General features: G+C 39.3%; 1 protein-coding gene across 8 annotated transcripts; it reads right to left on the reverse strand.

Moving 5' to 3' along the window:
• Positions 1-1,224: 1,224 nt before the first annotated feature.
• Positions 1,225-21,704, reverse strand: GYG2 (glycogenin 2). 8 transcript variants are annotated; one of them, XM_072931848.1, is made up of 10 exons: positions 21,272-21,394; positions 20,450-21,111; positions 14,818-14,959; positions 12,841-13,015; positions 11,453-11,615; positions 10,811-10,937; positions 9,702-9,924; positions 7,305-7,451; positions 5,460-5,570; positions 1,225-3,729 (listed from the first exon to the last, which is right to left on the reverse strand). In XM_072931848.1, exons 2-10 carry the CDS (start codon positions 20,775-20,777, stop codon positions 3,568-3,570), a joined length of 1,578 nt encoding a protein of 525 aa, XP_072787949.1. In that variant the 5' UTR covers positions 20,778-21,111; positions 21,272-21,394; the 3' UTR covers positions 1,225-3,567. The 8 variants fall into 8 exon arrangements, with proteins under 8 accessions (XP_072787949.1, XP_072787968.1, XP_072787963.1 ...); XM_072931867.1 differs by lacking the exon at positions 21,272-21,394 and adding an exon at positions 15,617-15,799 and having other exon boundaries at positions 19,718-20,596; XM_072931862.1 differs by lacking the exon at positions 21,272-21,394 and adding an exon at positions 19,718-19,793 and having other exon boundaries at positions 20,450-20,574.
• Between the last annotated feature and the right edge of the window lie 1,093 nt (positions 21,705-22,797).

Raw genomic sequence — 22,797 nt, forward strand, 5'->3', positions numbered from 1 at the left:
ATTTGAATTAATGAGATATGAATTAAGAAAACAGGTCCATTTAATGTTATTTTCAAAGTCATAGGAATCAAACCAGTTTAGATTAGGAAAGCAACAGCATCAGATCCATTAAGGAATAAACAGACATACTGCAGACTTACTGGTGAAAACCAAGCTGTTTATAGGAGCACAGAAAAGTCTTGAGCACCTGCTACTAACCCAGCCTCCCATTCATGGATAGAAAAATCAAGGGGAAGAAAACCAAACAAAACAAAGCATTTTTTCAAGTACCAGCTTTAGAAAAACCATTGCTGTGAGCTGACTGATATAAAGAGACAAAGAAAACTTATTTGCCAAGAACAAACCAAATGGAAATATCCTTACAAAACACTACACAGTAAATAAAGGGTATTTCAAGAACACCAATCTCCTTTTCCTGTAGGCTAGGAAAGTTCATTAACCCACATGTCTAAAATTTTCAAGAATTTTCCCTGTGGCGCACCCACACTATCTCCTTCTTATTCATGAAGAGCACCCAATAAAATTGTTGTATGGCAAATAAAAAGCTATGACTAAAATCTCCAAGCAAATGACAGAATAATTAGCATGCTTTGTTTTAAACACAAGTTGTCCTCTCTAAAAACAGTCTACTCCACACAGTAAGTCATAGTCTGGCTGTGTTTGAAGATGAATAGTGCCACCAAAAAGCTTACATTTCTAAACCTTCTTTACCCTTAAAACACTTGAGGCTATACTACACTTTAATGTTGGAAAAAAATTGCAGGTGAAGCTTGGTAGGTTTTTTTTTTCAAGACACATTCAACTCAGCACTGTGGTTCATGGCCACAGGCAGCCCATAACACCACTCAGACCTGCCTGTGACCCAGGATTTCAGAACTGATGGCCATAAAAGCCCAGAATGCTGCCTGAAACACAGCACTGGATTCACATACAAACTTCTCCCTTCTCACACCCTGGTGGCAGCAGTTGTGCACCAGAAGCCACTACAATACGAAATTGCCAGTAACTAGTTCAGCTTTTTGTGTGTGAAGATGGGACACAAATATTAGGGCAGGGCACTTAACAGCTATACTTTTCCATGAAATACAATAAACCAACTACTGTTTGCTAACTCAAGAGATCCTAAATATTATAATTATGTATGTCTGTAGAAATAATTATTACTCTCAACTTTTAATTCTGCTCAGCAGGTAATGCTAATGTCTCAAAAGCAATTAAACAAAATTTTAAAAAGAAATTAAATAACTAGTTATTTATTCACGAGTAATATTCCCTGGCATAATATAAACAACCTAGAGCTGTTCATCGTCTGATAAGCACGACTTCATATATCTTTTCCATTTCTTTTATTTCCATTACATTATTGTACTACAATTCTTTGCAAAACATTGTATAAGCCACACAGAGTTCCACTGTACATATTAACAGTTTGAAATGTACTCAATGACACATTTGACTAAAATCATATGCCTATTTTTAAAACCTCTCAGTTACTGATTTCATATCAGTAGTTTTTCTTCCATTATTTGAAATAAGATCTACTAGTTAATATAAAAAGTACAGCTGCATGAAGCATGAGTTCACATTGCTGGCTACAGCTTTATATAGTCTTCAAAAGCTGTTAAGAGTATATTAGCAATAATGTTTATAAATCAGAGGACTTTCTCAGAAGTGCATCACTAAGAAACAGGGATAACCAAATGCCACGCGAGTAAGGGCACACTGCAGCTGCTGCACTGGGCCACAGCACCAGAGGTAGAACACACCTACCTGTGTTAATGTGTGAAGGTCACCTGCCCAGGAACACAGGCTAGCGAGGGTGCCAAGGTTAGGCAGAGGAAGAGCTGTTCTCAATTTCTCTGCTGCCCCTGAACACCTCACTTGACCTAGAAGCTTGTATTCAACAGAGGGATTCCCCAGTTAAGAGTTTAAGGATAAATGAGAACTAGATAAAATCAGAAATATCCTACAAAAGTGAAACCAAATTCACTAATCTGAACATTAGGAAGTCATTCTAAGATACTCAAAGATTTTTTTTTTTCCTTCTTTAAAGGGACCTTTTGACTCTTTCATTCCTTTCCTAATTTGTGCATTTATTCCCTGCCCTACCCTCTTATCCTTTTTGATAGGAGGAAAAAGAAGTAAGATTTTCTTCTTCGCTCCTATCCTGCTATCCATTTGTCCTGCTAGCATCTATGCATAATGGTACATCATTGCTTTTAAACAGAATTCCCAAGATATTTCATTAGGTATCTCTCTGCCAAAATTTGTGATGTATTTAGACAAAAACGTTTCAAGTCCTGCAACATCACTGCAGAATTCTTATTCCAATATTGAGCGAGGTCACAAACAACTGTCAAATCTATTAATATATTAGCATAAATGTCAAGACCCTTTCTTTAAAAGTTTTTTGCTTTGAAAAAACGTATTTTACTTGTTAAAGTAAACTCACGGAGATAAGTCAAAGTACACAAATACACAAAACATTCCCCCATAAATGTCCTTAATATAATGCAGTCTCATCAGCAGATTTTTTTCTGTTATTTGGAATTCAGAGATTTATTGGTTCCCACACACAGCTATTGTTAAAAGATCTTCAAAGGGCCTGTTTACTAAAACAAGTGCCAATTTTGTTTTCAGTTGCACTCAAGTTGCCTGCAGTATGGGGCAACAATGCTAAGCCAAAGAAGGCCTTTATCAGCTGCAGTTTGAAGTACTGTAAACAAATTCATAAGAAGCACCAGAAGGTTTACACCATACTGTCAGTGTTTCTTCTTCTGACTACACAACTCAGAATATGCAACTAAAGCTTACAATATCTTTAAAAGCATCAATATCCTATGGCAACAATATAAAAGGTTAACCTACATTATCAATCTGTCCTAAAGAGTTTTAAACCATGCTTCCTCACACTAGTTATGGAGCAGAGCAGCTGCCAATAACTGAGTAGAGCATCCACTAGGGATTGCAGATGAAGTCTGAAGTTCCTCTAATCCTAAATATGTTTAAATTAAAAAGTTTTGTTGCAGACTACTATGAGTCCAGGATTTCATCACTTCTTTCCCATATTGAAGTCTACATCATGGTCATCCTTGAAGGTGTTGATTTTGTTTCAAGAATAAGTTCTTTTTATTTAAATATTTAAGAGCAATTTCTGAATGTACTTTGGGAATAATCTCAGTTTGGGAAAAGTTCAACTTCCAAAACAATCTCAACTTTCAACATGTTTCCTACATGTGACTGTTTCTGCAGATGGGGTGCATCAGGGAAGAGTGATAAATACATGAGAGTTCATACTCAATAAGGTACCATCCATTATTCTTTAGAAGGCACTGTGTGAGAAAAATGAAGATGAGACACATGTAACAATAAAGTTGAGGCACATTTATCAGTTAAAAACCTATAAAAACCTGATACCTGATTCTGTATCTGGTAAGGTCCCCCAAGAATGCATGAGGATCCATAATCACCTCTAACTGCTGTCAGCTAAACTGGTTAAGACAGCCAAGCTTCAAGAATTGCATTTATAAAGAAATCTATCAGACGGACATAACAGTACACCCTGTCTTAGTGTAAAAATGCATCCAATTTCTTTTTGATATGTTCAAAAGCATCTTTCCCCATATAGTCCATGCGTCCTTCCTCCCATTTTCTCCGTTCATCTTCTGGAGTTGGTTTTGCTGGTTTGAAGTGAATAGACAGCTCTGAAACAAAATGTGAAACCTCGTTCTGTGGGAAGAAGAAGAGAGGGAAAACAGTCATTTAGTTTTTCTTTTTTCAATATTGTGACGTTAAACCTTAAATGATAAACTTCTGCACTGTATACTCCCAGTTAAAACAATGAAATAAATAATGTTCAAATGTTCACTCCTGTTTTGATAATGTGGCCTCATTTTCCCATGTTTTTTCTACTTTCCATGGCATCTTTGAACATACCAAACATTTATTTTACTGATCTTAACTCAGATCTTGGCATACTCAGCAACAATACAATGAAAATATTACAAATACTGCCTGGTTACTGTTGAATACCTGCTACATTGAAGAGTTTATAATTTACCTGTTCAAATCTTGTCTCTAACAGGCTTTCATGTGAACATACATTTCTAGAATTTCTGGTAATTAGTCCTACTTGAACTCCTGTGAGATCAATATTATTTGGCAGGTGTGAGACACATTATTTAATAAATTAATTCAAAGTATGGACACTGTTCATTATACCAACAGATAGTTCATTTTGAATGACACTCCAAAATTATAAATGCTGGTTCAAAGTCAAGTCATCATAGGTGCACAAATGCAAGATGTATTATTAGTGATAATTTCTACCACATAAAATGAAAACTATGACTCCAGCTGACCAATGCCAGCAAAAAAAGGAACATCCCAACAATTACAACCTGTAATAAAGATGAAAAATAACAAGGACTAACCAAGCCAGCCACTAAAAACCTGCTTTCAGTACTATTCAAAGAGGCTCATGGGAAAACAACCCATCTCATGTTGTAAACAAAACTGAAATCAACAAGTACTGCTTTGTAGTAAAGTCTTCACAAATTCCAAGGTAAAAATGTTTCAGAATAGAATTAATGGGCAGGAATCAATGTCTTAAACTGTTTAAATGCCCTGGAATATCCATTACATCTGCGAGTTTGGGGCAGATAAGGCATAGGACTTATGGAAGACAAGGTATTTCAAACAACCAACACACAGTAAGGTGTGAAGATTTCTTTCTTTATCAAGTTTTATCAACAGCTTTGGAAGACATTACCAAGATGACCAGAATCATAATATTTTTAGAAATTAAGAATTTTAGCTGGGGCCCAAACACCCCTGGCTGCCCAGGAGCTACCGTTTTGCTTCTCAGTCCTAAAGTATTTCACTACAGTGCCTCGCAATCACACAAAAAAAAACTCATTAGGAAAGATCTGTGTTATGTACCTCACAAATCCTTAACATCCTGTCAACCCCATCAACACCAAGTCTGCCCCTGTTGTCACACTGCCCACGTGTACAGGTATCTCTAAATGCAGTGCAAGGTCACAAAGGAAAGCCTAGTCACTCTGGCTCCTGCATGTTCCCTTCCCACTTGCTTGGAAATATCACTTCAGCAGGTAAAAAAACTCACAACAAAACAAAACACAACACAACTAACAAACACAAAATACCCAGACAGCTTTGCTTGTGTTAGTACAGGAGAACTAAAATTAACACCATGCATTGATTACTCGAGGACTAGCACAGGAAAACACACATTTAAAAGCTCAAAGTTTTGAAAATAAAACTAGAAAGGGATCACAACGCAGTATTGGAAACACTTAAGGAATTAAGTGGCTAAAAGATTAAGGAATTTATTTGCACATTGCATTATAATTAGTAGAGCTTTCCCAAAATTATGTTGGCATCAAAGACGCACATGCAGTTATCAAAAGATGTTCAATGCACAAAGCTACATGTACCATTTCTGAGGTTTCCTGAAATGCAGGTTGAAATACAGGTTCTTCTGAAGGTCTGTCAGGCTCAGAGGGATGGTCATTAGAATCTCTTGGTTCGACTTCATATACAGGTTGCTAAAATACAGCCACTGAGGTTTTATTAAGAGAATATTTTCTCATAATTTCCTTTTCATGAGAATTAATACAATACAATCACTTTCAGTCTTGGGGGAGGGTAAAGCAATGGATGGGAGGAAAGCAAGGAAGCACATTATCACCAAGGAGAAAATTCAAGTCACCCAGCTTTAGCTATCAAAAATGGCATTGAATCAAAACTCATACTATAATCAATCTAGGATAAGTACCTCTAGAGGGCAGCTCATCTCATCGTAAAATAGGTTCAAAGTGGCTGTCATTTTTCAGTGACTACACATACAGCCTGGGAAGCAAGCTTACCATTCACGATTCCTACTATTCATGAGGCCAAAATTCAACAAGAAAAATCTCATTTCAGGATTATAGCTTGCTCTCAGGTAAGCTCAAAATAAGAAAAGAACAAAGTATTCCGAAACAGTGGTAAAATATATTGCCCAAAATATATTGTCCATAATATTTGTTTTAGACAGCTAGCAAAACATAAATGAGTATACAAACCCCAAAAGTCTTTTCCCCCAAAACAATCCCACAAGACAAAAACTGGTACAATGGTATTCTTAAGTAAAAAGGGAACCAGGCTATTACTTTCTAATGAATAAGGTCTTCTGATAAGCCAATCCTAGTAATAGAAATTTAAATTTTAATGAAAATTTAATTTGGTGACCATCACTACTTTAGGTGACCATCATGATTTTTTTTTACTCCAAACAAACATCTTGATAATGTGTCCCTATTTAGTTTACTCCTTTCCAATGAAGTCAGATGCATAAGGCACACAAGAAAATACATCCTTTGCAAATAAATTATTCTTTATTCTTAACTTATTATGGAACTGCAGTTTCATAACTGCAGGTTTGCAGTTTTCCTTCAGCCCCTTCACATTTGGAAGGGAAAGGGAAGAAGGGTGAGGATGCGGGGCGGAAGTGGGAAAGGAAAATTAGAGTTTTACTTTATAGAGAAACTATAGCCTAAAGAAATGAAGCAAAGAACATCTTGAAAGTTGTCTTCATCATTCTAGAGTGTAGTTCACAAATTACAATGCAGATGACATTAGAACACTAATTTTATTTTCTCCCAGTTGTACCATGGTGTAATACAGTTTATCACGCAATATGTAATGGCTTACACCTGCAGAGGCATTGTGCTATTATTTCCAAATTAATTCCTGCATAAAATAAGGACATTCAGTGCAACATAAACACACAAATACAAGAAAAGTGACAAAAGAAGCAGAAAGACTGCAATATTCATTAGTGGAATTTTTCAAGGCTCTTCTTTTTGCTCAAGTCACAGAAATTTGGGAAACAGTTTTCTGGGTCACCACTTGTGGGAAAAAACTTTCAGCAGAAGAATAATAGAAAGGATTCTAGTTTTAAACATATTAATTCACAAAAATATTAACATTCAAAATATTACTCTGGTAGCAGATTTTCTTTATATTACATTTGATTAAGTACTTAACAACTTTGAATAAATAACCTCTTCCTAAAATGCAAAGCAAACTCTTTCAACTTCCAGACACATCATACATGCATAACTAAAGATTAAAGATAATAAATAGACTTTAGATTATTTTTAATGCTAGTGAGAAAATTCAATCGCTACAGCTAAATTGAAGATACGATTTTCCAGATCAGAAGCATAATGAAAGAATCTCCTCTTAGTATATAATTTGAATTTGTTTCTGCATATAATAATATACAACACACTCACAGCTTTGAAAGCAAGTTCCGCAGGCGAGCATGCTGTGGGATTTACTTCACTTGTCTGCTCTGGGAGCTCAGGCTTTTGTAGAGAGCTGGCCACGTAAGGACTGACCTTCTCCTTCTTCAGAGTAACTTCAACTCCATTGAAAGCGTGCTAATGACAACAAGAACATCTCACCACTGAAATACAATTTTCAGGACAGCAATAACTTATTTACAACAGTAGCACCTCCTTAGAGGGTTTTCATCATTTAAGGAATAACTTAATGCAAAAAAAGTATATGGTCCTAGATTTAGAGCATGCTGCAGTTTAGGTTTTTGCTTTTTTGCACTCATAAGTACACCAGCATCATGAGGTAAACCTAACAGGTATTTCTACCTTCATTTACCATAGTTGAAATATTTTTTTTAATATACAATTAAAAATTAAAAGCATGTTTAAGTATAAGATCAAAAACTACACATTCCTTCCTCTGCTTTCAAATTTGTCATGAGGTTAACAAGCCAAATTATCCTCTGGGGCTTTGATGGTAAATATTTAACTGATCTTAAGAGGACTATGCAATTAGTTCAATTATGTTAATAATTTAATATTACAAGACATTAAGAAAATATTTGCATATGCATAAATGGGATCTAATTTGTCATGTCTGAATACAAAATTAAAAATTGCACTTCTACACATTTATTTATGCTACTGGTCTCTAAGAAATCATCTATTTATAAACAGATTTTTAAAATTCTATTCATGGAAAGCACACTGCTGCATTTCCTTTGGAAAAAAAAAAGCATAAAGATCAATAAATGTTTGATGACATAGGAGTACTGTACATAAGATCTTAAATGCAATTAACACTGCTTTTGCAAACCTGATTTATTTGTTATGACCTCATAAAACAAGTTATAATGTAGTTCTGAAAAGGTAAATTTTATTACAGTTCAAGAGCTAGTTACATGGTCTATATCAATTTAGCTACAAAAGAAACAAGAGTCTGTTTCATAGGCCAGATTATCCCTTCTCTGGCTAATTTGTATCATATTCTATATGCACACATATTACCATAAAAACTTTATCAATTAAGAAGATGGCCGCAGGATATCTTGGGAAAGCAGATAGTGCAAGAAATCCTTCCTAAATGGCTATTTTGGACATTTCTACTACCGACCAATAGATACTAACTTTTCCCACACATATTGGAATTGCATGGCAAGGTTTTAGTAGCAGGGTAGATTCTGTGAGAAGCTCCTTGAAGTTTCCCTCAAACCCAATGGAGCCAATGCCAGCTGGCTTCAAAATGGACCTGTCACTGGCCAAGGCCAAGCTCGTCAGTGATGGTGGTAGCATCTTTGGGATATGAAATTTAAGGAGGAGGAAAATCCTCCTTCTTAAAAGGAGGGAGGAGTTTCCTTGCAACTGGACAGAGAGAGGAATGAGAATATGTGTGAGTAACAGCCCTGTATGCACTAGGGTCACCAAAGAACAAAGGGGAAGAAGTGCTCCAGATGCCAGAGCAGAGCTAGCCCTGCATCCCACAGTGCATCAGGATGTCCTTCTGTAGCCCATGGAGATCCATGGTGGAATATAGATCCACCTGCATCCCATGGTGGACCCCACACCACAGCAGGTTGATGTGTGAAGGAGGCTGTGACTCCATGGAAAACCCATGGTGGAGCAGGCTCCTGGCAGGACCACCGGGCCTATGAAGAAAGGATCCTGCAGTGGAGCAGGTTTGCTGGCAGGACTTGTGACTCCATAGGAGACCCACACTGTGGACAGGCAGTCCCTGAGGGACTGCATCCCACAGCTCATGGGAAGGACTCATGTTAGGAAAGTCCATGAAGGACTGTCTCCCATGGGAGGGACTGGAGCAGGGAAAGAGTGTGAGAAATTCAGCCCCAGAGGAGGAGGAAGGAGCAGCAGAGACAACATATAATGAATTGACCACAGTCCTCATTCCCCATCCCCATGTGCCATTGGTGGGGGAGGGGGAAGTCAGAGAAAACAGGGAGTAAAGTTGAACCCAGGAAGAAGTGAAGGATTAGGGTAGGTGTTCCAAATTTCGGGTTATTTCTTGTTACTCTACTCTGATTTGACTGGTAATGGGTAAATTTGATCTACTCTGATTTAAATTGGTAGATTTTATTAATTTCCCAAAGTTCATCCTGTTTCACCTTTGACAGTACCTGGTGAGAGATCTCTCCCTGTCCTTATACAGACCCATGAACCTTTCCTTACATTTTCTCTCTCCTGGCTATCTTAGGAGGAGAGTGATAGAGTGGCTTTGGTGGTCACTTGGAATCCAGCCAGAGTCAGCCCACCACATCATATAATTTCTTCCTTTACCAATTTTCAGAATTTTTGGTTTTGATTCCAACATATTCCCATTAACTCCTTCTCAGTTACCTTGCATTCCTCAGATTTTGATTCTTCCATCTTTTGAAGTTTTTCCAACAAAGGCAATATACTGGCACTGTATATATTCCACCAGAGGGCAAGAAATGACAGCTGATGAAAAGATCCAGAGGTGGTGCCATCCTGCATAACTCTCTTTGTTTGAAGGTTGTATTTGTAGTTCCAGGGTTTTGTTGCCCCCAAGAAGTGAACAACTTTGGCATCTCTACCAAAACTGTAGAGATCAAATATACAGGTCTATACATAAAATATTTTTAGATTATATAAACTTCTAGAAGAAACATGCTTACAGGTGAGGTAATTTAACATATTCCAACAGCAACACATTTGAGATTATATTAGTAATATTTTGTTTCTATCTTCCTGGTTTAATTAATCTTGTTTAACATACAGAAAATAAAAAGTTACATTGCCATTTGCTTCCAGCTGCTAATTCTAGTAGAAAAGTTCATGAAGAAAACTGATAGGCTCATGCAGTACTATTTCAAGTCCTCCTTCATGCTCTATTCACAAAAAAATATATATCACTTCAAATATTTAATCACCAAAATTGGGTATTACTGATCCCATATTAAAAATTACTAATAAATACACTGGCCTAAGTTCATCTTTCAATAAAAGTGCATTGTGCAACTGGAACAGAAATTCACAACACCCTAAATCCAACTTGCCCTTTATCAGATTACATTCTCAATTGCGTTGTCTGGAATCATATAATTAGTAGCACAAATTTCATTTCATAGAAGGACCTAAGGAATGGCTCAAAAAGTTTAAGCAATGCCAATTGTTTCTCTAAGAAATTACTTGAGAACAAAGGAACAAGCTTAAAAGTAAACTTGTAAACTAGTAAACTAATGCCAAAGTAATTATATTTTGTCAAAATGAAAGAAGCTTCTTTGGAAGAACATAAAAGACAGTGTAGCCAACTCTGGGACTCTCCCTGTGTCCAGACATTCACATCAAATTTAAGATTCTATTGCATGGTTTCTGTGTTTGTGATACTGGAATTTATACTTTACAGAATATGCCATTATTAATCTCTCTTACAAAAGTATATTCTTTAACAAACTACAGAAGTTTACAGAAGTGCTGTTACTTACTGATTGAAAGCAGGAACATAGGTGTACACAGAGCTGCTGCTCAGGTTATAGAGGAAAGGCAAGTGTTTGCCAATATCTGCTGTTGCCCAGTTGCTGAAGAAGCTGTTCAACAAGCCTTGATCACCTCCTAAAGAGTCCATAAAACAGTATTACCATAACACATGTACACTCAAATTTGTATTGAAATTTGGATGGGAGTCAGACTGGGGACTGAGATTGGTGTGTTCGTGGGACTCTAACTTGGACTTGAAAATATGGCCATATGAGCATGCACAAGTGAATAATACCTGATTCACTCCGATGCAAGCTCAGTGTAAATGAAGCCCTATTGTAATATAAGAAGGAAAGAATAGTGTCTGGTCTCCTTCAGAGCAGAAGACTGAAGATCAGATGTATTTCTCTCTCATAAGCCAGATGGCAAAATTAAAACTAACTGAGCAAGACTCAGACACAATGTCTCTCCAGTGCCCTTTTCTGGGAAGCACAGTCCAGAGTGAGTCAACAGGTCTTAAATACAGTCTAAGAGACAAAGTCCTGCACCTTGAATTCTTACACAGAGCCCAGAAAACTCCTGCCTTCCTCTACTCTGCTTGATAGCATGGAAACTGTTCTGCGCTGCATTCCTTATGCCTTGCTCCTTACCATCAAAGCTGCCATGTTCAGCAGCAAACTGGAGCAGCAGGTTGTAAGTCTTCAGGGAGGGCTGGAACACAAAGACACCACTATTGAAGCAGTCAGGCCAGCCAGAATCAGGAGCTGCAGAAAACTCTTCTCGATCAAACAACTCATCAACATTGCAAAGTACCTTAGGGAGAGTAGGTAAAAAGGAAAAAAATGTTTGTCTAGAGTAAGCATTGTCAAATTAGTACCAATGGAGTAAATTGATAGTTTGGCCTAGTACATGGCTTACAGAGCATAAAAGCAGTGCCATTGTAAAATATGCTAGAGGTCAGAACCTCTATTGTTGATCTAATAAGGCAACATTAATTGTGATTCTCTATGATTTCTCTGATAAAATGCAAAGCCTGTGAAAGTATTTCATGAAGCTTGGAGACCATCCGAGGTCCCTTTAAATATTATACCATGATAAAACACAATTTACTTCTTTCTTAACTCACCTTTCCAAAGTCCATTATTTTTGATAAGTACAACAGAACTGAATGAAAATTGGGAATCTAAATAATTTTAGTAAGCAACAGACTGAATAAAGGGTAGTATAAAGTCTGTCTCTTGCTGCCAGTTTTCTGATGTAACTTAAGTTCAGAGATTTGCTTTTCTGTTTTCTTTTAATCTTCACAAGGAAGTGGGAAAATCAATCAGATTAAGGCAGAGATAAAGTTTGTGGAAAGACAGCTGTGCAGTCAGTGAAAGTCAGGGACCCCACCTTTCATAGCCATTGTGAAAAACAGAAGAAAAGTTTTTACAAGTAAAATTACTTACTTTCTTAAAAAGATAAAAATTGGCCTTCCTCCTTTAACATTAATGTAAAGCAAGAAATCATAAGAGTTTCTCTTCAAGAAGAATAACTTAATTTGGTCTCTAATTCAAATACAATCCTATTAAATTAAAATGCATCGCAGTCTTTCAGAGTGAGCTATGAAAGCACAAGGGAAGGCTGACATGATTGTCCTCACCAAAATTATGACCATTTTTATCTCTATACATCTAAAAACTTAGAAAAAATATTTGGAACTTTTTTTTTTTTTTCTATTTTGAAACCATCCTCCCTTCCAGACAGAATAATTCCAAGCAAAAGTATTTGAGAGAGATCTCTTTTAAACTTCTGTCAGAAGACTCAGTACACAAAGTTTGTGATCTCTTTTGAGGACAGTCCTAAGGCTACTCTCCAAACTGAATTTATTTTTATGCAGCCAGCACAACTGTGAGAATTGCTAAAACGTGTCAGGATGGAGCGCCTGTGACCTTGTGACCGCCAGCAAATCTGGTCACTTCACAGGCCTGAAGGCTGCCTGGCAAGGAAGCATCTCACAATTGGACACAAACGTTTCCGTGGCTCCCTCTCCACTCACCAAAGTGTCTGCATCCATGAAGACACATTTGCTGTAATGAGTAAGTGTCCAACAATGGAGCTTAGTGAAGGTTACACCCAGTTCTGGCCTTTGCATCAGAGCCAAATGGACTGAGTCAGCGCTGTCAAGCACATCCACCTCGACCACTTCGTCAAATACACTGCTGAGGACTGACCTACCAGGGAGAGCAGTGGAGACAAAGAAGGGGATTTAGACAAGTTCATGAGTTCACTTCAGGCATGAAAACAGTGACACATAGCATGACATTAATTATGACAATAACCAAAGCTAGACTGATTGCTTAGAGTGAGAAGTCAGAAGAGAAAAGCCTTTGGAAACAGCCCACTGAAGAGGCAGCTATCAGGCCATAAAACATCGCCTTCTCCGCTATGGGGGCCAGCACATCTCAAAAGTGAGAGCTGCTGTTTGAAGGAAAAAACAACCCTTGTTCTAGTCACTATCTCCTATGGAAACACCAACAGAAAATAAAGCAGCTTTCATCCTGCACAATTGATTCCAAAGAACAGCACCATATCGTGTCCCCTCTGCATTTTACAGGATGAGACATGCACTGCAGCACACTCATTTGTACCTATTGTGCCCAAGTAAACACTGCTTCAAAACTGCACCTTGTATAAAGTGCATACATATTTGCTTACCATATATAGTTCCTCACTACTATGCAGCATCTCAAATGAGACTTTAAGCTAAACGTTTTTTTTTTCTGTGCATGTATTTTGTGGGAATTCTAAAGCTAACACCAAAGTAGGTAATTTTCCTTCAAGAAGCAATAAAAAAAAAGTCTTTCAAACACAGCTTATTTACTTACACCACACTATTATAATCTAAGTCCTCAATGCCTCACAAACACAGAAAAAGAAATCCTTTGCTGTTTGAAGTCTAAATTTCAGGGTCATTAGCTGTTGCCTGATTGATCTTCAAGGAACAGGAACTATCTGGCAAAGAACTAAATGTAGTACAGATTATTAGAAGTTTATTTCAGTGATCTGCTTTCCTTTGGGTTTTTTTTTTTTTGGTTGTTGTTGTTTGATTTTCTTAATGTTATCCTTGATTTAAAATACATATTATAAATGCTTTTCTTCTCACTTTACAGACGTGAAAAGAATTACAGACTTAGTATCCACCCACCCATCAAATGGATACACTATTCCCTCAGGAAGGTTACAGTGCTCTGACAATGTCCATACTTCCAAAGTCAGTAAAAACAGATTTTTGTGCATCCAGTCATAGCAAAAACGTGAACATTTATTTCTTGAGCCAGATGCATTGTAAATACCTTCACATAGCATACAGAAAACAGGAGCTTGCACACTTCCTAAAACACAGCAGAACTAGAGTTTAAGTTGCTATAGCATGGCATGCCTTTTAACAAGTGCCACAGCCCTCCCAATACCCAGGCTTGAGTTCAGGCTTAATAAGATTTCTGTAAATGCTATTCTGCAGTGCCTTTAGAATCACAACACAAACTGCAAAGTTATTTATTAAAAAAAAACCAAAAAAAACCCCCCAAAAAAACCCAACCCCCCCCCCAAAAAAAAAAAACCAACACCAAAAAAAACCCCAATTTCTTATCAAGATATCTGTGCACCAATATTTTAGAGAACATTGAGTCCTTAGGTTTATGAAGAGTTCTGATGTCACAGGTGGTTACGTATCTTGCTCTAAGGAAAAATTGGAAGAAAAACAAGAGTAGTGCAAGACACTAAAACTTCATTCCAAATTTTCAGCTTCTCAATTATAAGGCAAATTCCAGCCACAAGCTCTACTTCTGCAAGTGAATTCTTAGTAGGCTTAAGAGCTTATAATGGATGTTGTTTGAGACTCCTCTTAGAAATCATTAGCCAAGAGGGAAATTCTAGGCATAATGCTGTGGAATCCACAGAAACCTATTAAAATCTTTCATGCTGTTGGTTACTCTTTCACTATTTAAATCTCCAAATGCACATTCATGCTTACCTCATCCCACTGGAAACCTCTGGAGTAATTAGAACTGCCAATTTTCTGGAAGTCTTATGATTCCTCAATGACTGCCCAAGAACAAGAGCACCTTGACAGTACACATCATCAGTAGCAAGGGTCACAAAGGCTTGATCTGTTACTGCAAAAAAATAATCGTAAGAGTCACTTTATAACATTATTGTAAGTCCTTTTAGCTTGTTCTCTCCTCTTCCAGATAAACACCAGTCTGTGGCTTATAACAACCACATTGTGATTATAACAACAATTCCTGTGATGAGACTCCCCTCAAGAGTCACAATTGAATAGAAAACCCAGTGAATGTGAATGCAGAATGTATGTTTCTGCTCTTTATTATTTTTGTTTGCCTGATTTACATAATAGCAGATATAAAATTTTTGCAGTAGCCCTAAACAGATAATTCCCTATGTCTTATTGCCAAAACACAATGTCAATCAAAAAAAAGGTGATCAGTACAAATTTAGATTTTATATTTAATGAACATATTATAATACAAACAACAAGGAAAATGTTCTTGTTTATACCGTGACAAAAGCTAAGGAAAAGAACAAGATGTTGAGTATTAGCCAGAAATGTTTTTCCCATAATGCCACTGAATCAACTCAACATTATCTTTGCTCTGCCTTCTTGTACTGGCTGAACAAGGGCAGAGAAATTTCTACTGAGATCAGTACACCTCCCCGAAGCTAAGAATCCCTACCTCAAGTAACTCCAGGGGTTCCTTATTGTCAGGAAACACATGAGGAAACAAGTTACAATAGAAAAGAAAGCAACCTACACTCCTGCATAACAGGAGAAAATGTATTTTGCAGAGACCCCACTCCTGTGGCATGATCATAAGGGGCTGCTTCTTCAGCTCTGCCCTGTGACAGAATCACCACTGTCAGAGCTCTCCTGGGGAGAACCCATAACTCAGCAAGGTGAACAGCCTCCTTGAAGCAGAAGGATGATACCCACTAGGCTGCAAAATTAACCAGAACAAGATGAGCAGGTCACACAGATGAAGGGAATTCCACTGAGCTTGACTGAAACTTCAATAAACACCATCATCTTAAGGGACAGGCAATTGCATTAAATAAATTAAAACCACCAAACAGTACCAACATAAACAACCTGTCATACAGTTTCCAGGGTCTGTGAGAAACACTAGGAAAGAATCTCACAGAACTAGTTGCAGAGAACTCAACAAATGACCTCATTTGTTGGCCGAGACTGCCAAAATGAATGAGTTCTAGTCCCTGTCATCGAGGTATGCAGTAAAGTATGGTTGATGACCATGATAAGCTGACAGATTCTAAGCATTTTTATTTTTCACATCCTCCAAATCCAGAGCAAAGCACAGGCCCACTGCTGTGCTGCCTTCTCCCCCCACTTTTTGCACTTTTTCACTTATCTCCAGCCAGCCAGCTTCATCCCAAGCACACATACCTAATATTTGCTGACATTGCCACACATCCCTGCACCTCAGGAGAATCCCACAAAGTGTCAGACTTGGCCAAAAAAAAACCCCAAATCATCCATCCAAACTTAAAATAGTTTGCATAACTCACAGCTGAGTAAACTCTAGTAAGATTTCTAATCACGATTTCCAGACAAAGCAAATGAAGAATTGAACTTTCAAATGTCCCATTAAAATAACAGCTCAAGCCAGTTATGGGTGTTCCAGAAATCAGTGAATAGAGTTGCTTTAAAACAACAGATGTGAAGTAAACTACTCCTACTTCAGTTTTCCCAGAGAGTTAAAGGAATAAACATAAGCATCCCTAAAAATCAATGTAAACCAGAAAACTGCTGAAGGCTACTTCAGAAAAAAATTATTCTGAAAAGATGCAAAAGGTCAGGAAAGCAAAGCAGTTTTGTGTTAGGCAACAAGCATCTTCAGCCAAAGAAAGGTAATAAAACAACTACTGAGAGGAATGTGGGAGTTAGGTAAATATAAAAAAACCAAATTGTGAAATGAGTGGAGTTCCAATCTTAAAATACAGTTTAAAATAACAGCCACAAAACTGAGCACAATCTTCACATGATTTTTCCAAATTCTTTTGGCTACAGAAGCTGAATCTTTACTTAAGTAATACATATAAAAATACACAAACTACTCATTAAATGGTTCAGCAAACTGGTATGGAAAATTACCACATCCTCCAAATGCTTCCTTGCCCTGTACCTCTGTGGTCACAACCACAGGGAAGCAAACTGCCAAACAACTGCTGCTGCTAAGAAACTCTTGCTGATACCTCACAAAGAACAGAAACTAAGGGCCCGTTTTGAGAATCAGATGTGGGATACATGTTACAGCCTTCTTAATACAGTAAACCATCACAGAGATAATTGAATAGATAATCAAACTATTGACTGAAAATATTTAACATTAAAATATTTCTGGTGTTAAGAAAGAAGCAAATCCTAATGATTTTAAAATCATACAGGGGCATCACTAATTAATTAAGGACCCATTGGGGGTTTAAAATAAGAATATTTTATAATTACTTTTACTTTCATCTAATCCTTGCTTTCAAGAAAGAAGTGTTATTTATCTTGCCTTGTTTATAAAATTCTTTGGAATATAGCCTAATAGGTAAACATTTTGCTTTTATAACTGAAAGTAAGGGTCAGGTTTTCATATATATTTTTGGAAGTTAATGATTTACCTGAAAGTTTCTATTTAGCTGACACATTAAATCTACTGTACACAGAGTTTCACTCACTGACTTTAAAAGAACATGTCTTCTTTAAGTTTGAAAGCCAGAAGTGTAGATATTTAAATTCATTGCAACTGCTTTTGGTTTGGCTTTTTTTTTTTTTTTTTTTTTTTTTTTGGTTGGTTTTGTTTGGGTTTTTTTAAGCGTCAAGGAGACCATTAAGCATAATTTTAATTCTTTGTGCTAAAGACAATAAGATTTTTTTATGGACAGCACCTACTATTTAGGGCATTAAGTTTTAAGCAAATTGTTTTCAAGTTGTGGATCCTTATGGCCATTACAATAGCACTGGCTATAAGTGAACTATGAGAAAAGAAAGTGTATTTTCTGTCTTATGAATTTGTCAGTCTGATCATTTGTCTTGCCTGGATTATCACAAAGCACATAACGATGCAAACTGAGAAGTCATTATCATCAGCAGTGTCTCCTCCTTTATCACCTAACAATATTTTCTTAGAACAAAACAAGGATCTTCAAGGAATTCACTTGCTGAGTTATTCTCGAATCTGCTCTGCAGCTACACAGAAGAGACAGCAAAAGTAACGTGAACCACTACAGACAAGGTGATCTTACGTGGAACTTGTAACACCTTTTTTAGCCAAGATCACCATCTTTTATGCTACTTACTCATAGAAGTAGTACCTCTGACACTGCTAGAGGCAAAAGTCTTTGACAGGTGTGGAAACTAATTCTAGGGCACTTAAAAGCTTTATTTAGAATATGAACAGAGCAAACAGACAGAGTGGTGCTCACTTTCATGTTCAAAGAGAAAAAGAGAATTAAAAAACACCAGATACCCATTTTGAGAATCAGAAGGGACTGATAATAACAAGCTCCAAGTGACCCAAGTGCACCTTCCAACATCAAGACAAGTTTAAGTAGGGTAGGGAGGTTTTTCATAATCCATTAGACATAGTTTTTAAATTATATTTTTATATTTCTTCTGATAGAGGAACAAGCATAAATTTAGTCCAACTGTAGCTCCTAATGTGACAATTCAAATTTGCCAAGCTGCCCTCTGCAAAATGGCAGGAGACCAGACACTCCTATGTTATGATTTTCCTCTAAGAACATTATAAGTTACACATTGTCATCTTATGCATAAAAATAAGAGCAGATAAATCAATAGCCAAAAGTCTCCAACAGGCTGGTTAGGTCCCCAGTGCCATTCAGACTAACCAATATTGTACAACTGCTTTCCTAAATTCCTCCCTGATACCCTCTGTTGCTCTCTTTTCACCTCCCCCGTTCCACTCCAGAGACAATCTGCAGGACGAGCAGGCTGCAGCCTTGAGCTGTGCCCCCTGAGCCAAGCGCCTCCCTGAAATCCCAGGTGACAATGACACAGCTCCAGATCACAGCACGTTTCCTGACACCAGTTCTGTTGCTCCCTCTCCCACATGAAGGATTCTATGGATCTTCCCCCAGAAGCACCCCGTGAAGGTGTGTTCGACTGCTAAAAAGAAAGCACAAGCTGTAGGCTTCTCACTTCTCTGGCCTAGCACAGCCATATCCGGGAATGAAAAGCTCTGCTCCTCCTGACACCCACAACCTTATAAGCAATCAAGAAATATTTTATTACAAGTAGATAAAATTAACAATAGTGTCAGACAATAACCCGAGTCAGAGCCCTATCAAAATTTATTATGCAAAATTCCAGCAAAGAGGCAATTCTTGCCCTAGTAAACAAATGACAGCTGGCAGTTTTAATTCCCATGCTTTCTTAGATCCAATAGTAGAAACATTGATGTTACTAATGAAGATAAACAAGAAACACTTTACACAGACCTTTGTATAACAGAATTTAATTTGACATTCAATGGCGTACAATGTTTCTCTTGGCCTAATGAAGCTCTGCCTCATTCAAAACCAGATTCTCTCTTATCTTTTATTAAAACAATACTGAAGTTTAGTAGGCAGAATTACTGCTCTTGTGTTGGAAGAGCACTTGATTCCAGTTCTTTGTAGATTGTATTATGTGTCTTTCAGTTAAAAACTGTTACATTCTACTTCAAGACTCTGCAATGTTGTTATTCAACAGACGGTAAATGATCCTCATGAAAACTCAAATGCAACAATATCATAAGACGCAAACAAGCATAACACATAACACCCAAAACTAGTCCCAAAACAGTAATACACCAGTTTGAAAATTAGTAATAACTGGTAATAATTACTTAAGAAATCCAGAGGCAGCACAGGGAATTTCATGGTACATATCAAGTAAGATGTTTCCAGTGTTTCCATACCTTCCTTTCAACCAAAAGAAAAAATTAAAATAAAAAAGAATCAAAAACCAAACAAAAAACCCCTCAGCCACATGAAACCACAATGTTCCAATTGTTTCATTTGCAGATTCACTTTCTGAGATTTTCAAGACTTGTGGGAACTGCTGCTCTCAAAACTGAGAAAAAAGGAAAAAAGTTGAGTATGTTCAAGAGCCAGAACAGCACCTGCACCTACCCTCTGTGATTACCCTAAAACCAGTACCTCATGGCTTTAAGGATAACTGATTAAGACCAATACCACTGCTGTGTAAGAAGGAGCATGAGAAAGGTTTCTCGGAATCTGCCTTAGCTTGAGACGGCCAGCCCCAGCCTGTCCCCCTGGGCATCCACCAGGAAAGCATGCAGAGACCTAAGCAGGCCAAGCTGTACATACAAGCAGAATACATAAATGAGTTCACCTATTTCATCCATCACCCAGACAGTTAAAATCCTCCTCTGGAGCTGCTCATTACAGCACAGCACTGTGCTGATAAGAAAGCAGCAGAGACCGCGGTCCGCACCGGGATATGATATGAGAAGGGCAAAAGCCCCGAGGGCTCCAGGCTGCGCCGCTGATCGTCCCCGTCAGTGCCGAGGGGCTGCCCAGGGCCAGCCGGGCGGTGCGGGGCTGGGGGTACTCACCGGGCATGCTGGGCAGGGGGGGCCGGCGGTGCCGGGCAGGGCAGGGCTCGGTGCGCGGCGCCCACCGCTCCGGCCGCTCACCCGCGGGCGGGAGGGCCGCTAAACCGCGCAATGGGATTAACCTCCTTCCTGCTGCAGGCAGCCGCAGGTGAATTACATTCGCAGGGACTCCTGCGCAGCAGCAGAGAAAAGGCATTAGCGGCGGAGAGCGTGGCGGGGGGGTTTGTGTGAGCCACCCCGCCCCCGCTCCGGGCGCCGGCTTTGCTGCGAGAGGGGCGCGCTCTCGCCGCCCGCTCCGGGCCCGCAGCGCTCCGCTCCCACCGGGCATGGCCCGCAGCTCGGCCCGGCACCTCTCCCTGCACAGGCACAGCCCGGAGCTCAGCCCGGCGCCTCTCCCTGCACGGGCACAGCCCGGATCTCGGCCCGACACGGGCACAGCCCGGAGCTTGGCCCAGCACCTCTCCCTGCACAGGTAGAGCCCGGAGCTCGGCCCGGCACCGGCACAGCCCGGAGCTCGGCCCGGCACCTCTCCCTGCACAGGCACACCCCGGAGCTCGGCCCTGCACAGGCACAGCCCGGAGCTCGGCCCGGCGCCTCTCCCTGCACAGGTAGAGCCCGGAGCTCGGCCCGGCACCGGCACAGCCCGGAGCTCGGCCCGGCACCTCTTCCTGCACAGGCACACCCCGGAGCTCGGCCCTGCACAGGCACAGCCCGGAGCTCGGCCCGGCACCTCTCCCAGCACCTCTCCCAGCACCGGCACAGCCCGGAGCTCGGCCCGGCACCTCTCCCTGCACGGGCACAGCCCGGAGCTCGGCCCGGCACCGCAGCCCGACACGGGCCCGCAGCTGCCCGCGCCGGGCGCGGCTCCTCCGGCAGACGCGGCTCCCGCTCCATTGGCCGCCGCGGGGCTGCGCCCACCCCGGGATGGGAGAGACCCTCGTTCCCCTTCCCCCTGTTCCCTCCCGTCCCGTTCCGCCCCCTGCCCGATGCTCTGGGTGCCCTCCGGGTCTCAGCCGCTGCGACAAAGCCTCCCCAGCACGCACACATCTCTGCAGAAACCGAGAGGAAGGGACACAGGTTGGGAAGACTCTGCCGCGCAGCGCCCAGAGGAAAATACCAACCTCGGTGATGGTGAAGGTGGCAGAGTGTGGAAAAACGTCTCAGAGTAGGGTGATTCCAGCGTGGCATGTGTTCACAAAGATACACGGGATTCACCGTGAATGAAGGGAGTCTACCCCTATCTCCCTGGGGCCATCGTATCCCCTGCAGGTACTCAGGGTCTAATAACTTGTCACCCAGATAAGCAAGGAGATGTTTTCAGTGTCAGGAAAACTATTCAGAGGGCTGTAAATATTTTCACAAGTGCATAAATAAATGCACATTTACTTGCACAGCATGTTTTTGCCACTAGCTTAAAAGTCATGTAATTCTGACGTAATTCAGCCATACAATGTATAGTATATTGTTAATTATTTTTATTTATTATTAATTATTCATGTTATTAATTAATTATTATTAATTAATGTACATTGGATTACATACAATGTAATTGTGACATAATACAGCCATACAAGGTAATTTTAGGCTAATGATGTTCAGCCGAGGCATTTTTATGTCAAAATGTGCTGTGAGCATCAGTATCTATGTAGCAGAGGTTTGTAACTTTCAGGTAGCGTGCCACTGAGAAAAAAATGCCTAGTGGTACCACTCAGCTATTTAAAACTTCATTTCCAACAATTTGCAAGAGATCTCTGTTGCCACTCCAAGCTGCAGCATTTTTTCTCTCACACCCTGGAAGAACCCTAAAGGTCCACTGGAGAAGAGGGTGTCGTTGCTCTGTAGTAATGGCAAAGTGTTTAAAGGAAGGACAGACATAAACACATAGGAAATGGAGTTTTATTTATCCCACAGAAACAAAATTCTCAGGGATCTGTGTTCACCATTGACTTATGTAGACAAATAAATTAAACAACATACTTATCAATAGCATGATTACTGTTGTAGATAATTTTACTGGCAGATCTATTTTAGTTGGGTGACTTGAAGACTAAGAAAAGTTTCTCTGTGGTAATAAAAGTGATGTCTGTATTCAGATGATAAGCTGTTTTACTTGTGTGACAGCAACTTTTTTTTTACAGTATAGAATAAATTTTAAATATCAGAGACAGTAACACAAGCTAGAGTTCAATGTTCTAACAGCCAATTAACCAACCTCCCTTCCTTCCTCCTTCCCTCCCTTCCCTCTAGAGCTTCCCTTACCTAACTTCTCAATGACCTAAAATAATAATAATAGAAATAGTTAATACAATAACTATAAATTAATTTTTATCATCATTCTAGTTAAAAGG

Source organism: Taeniopygia guttata, chromosome 1 (assembly GCF_048771995.1).
Source record: "Taeniopygia guttata chromosome 1, bTaeGut7.mat, whole genome shotgun sequence".
Lineage (NCBI taxonomy): Eukaryota > Metazoa > Chordata > Aves > Passeriformes > Estrildidae > Taeniopygia > Taeniopygia guttata.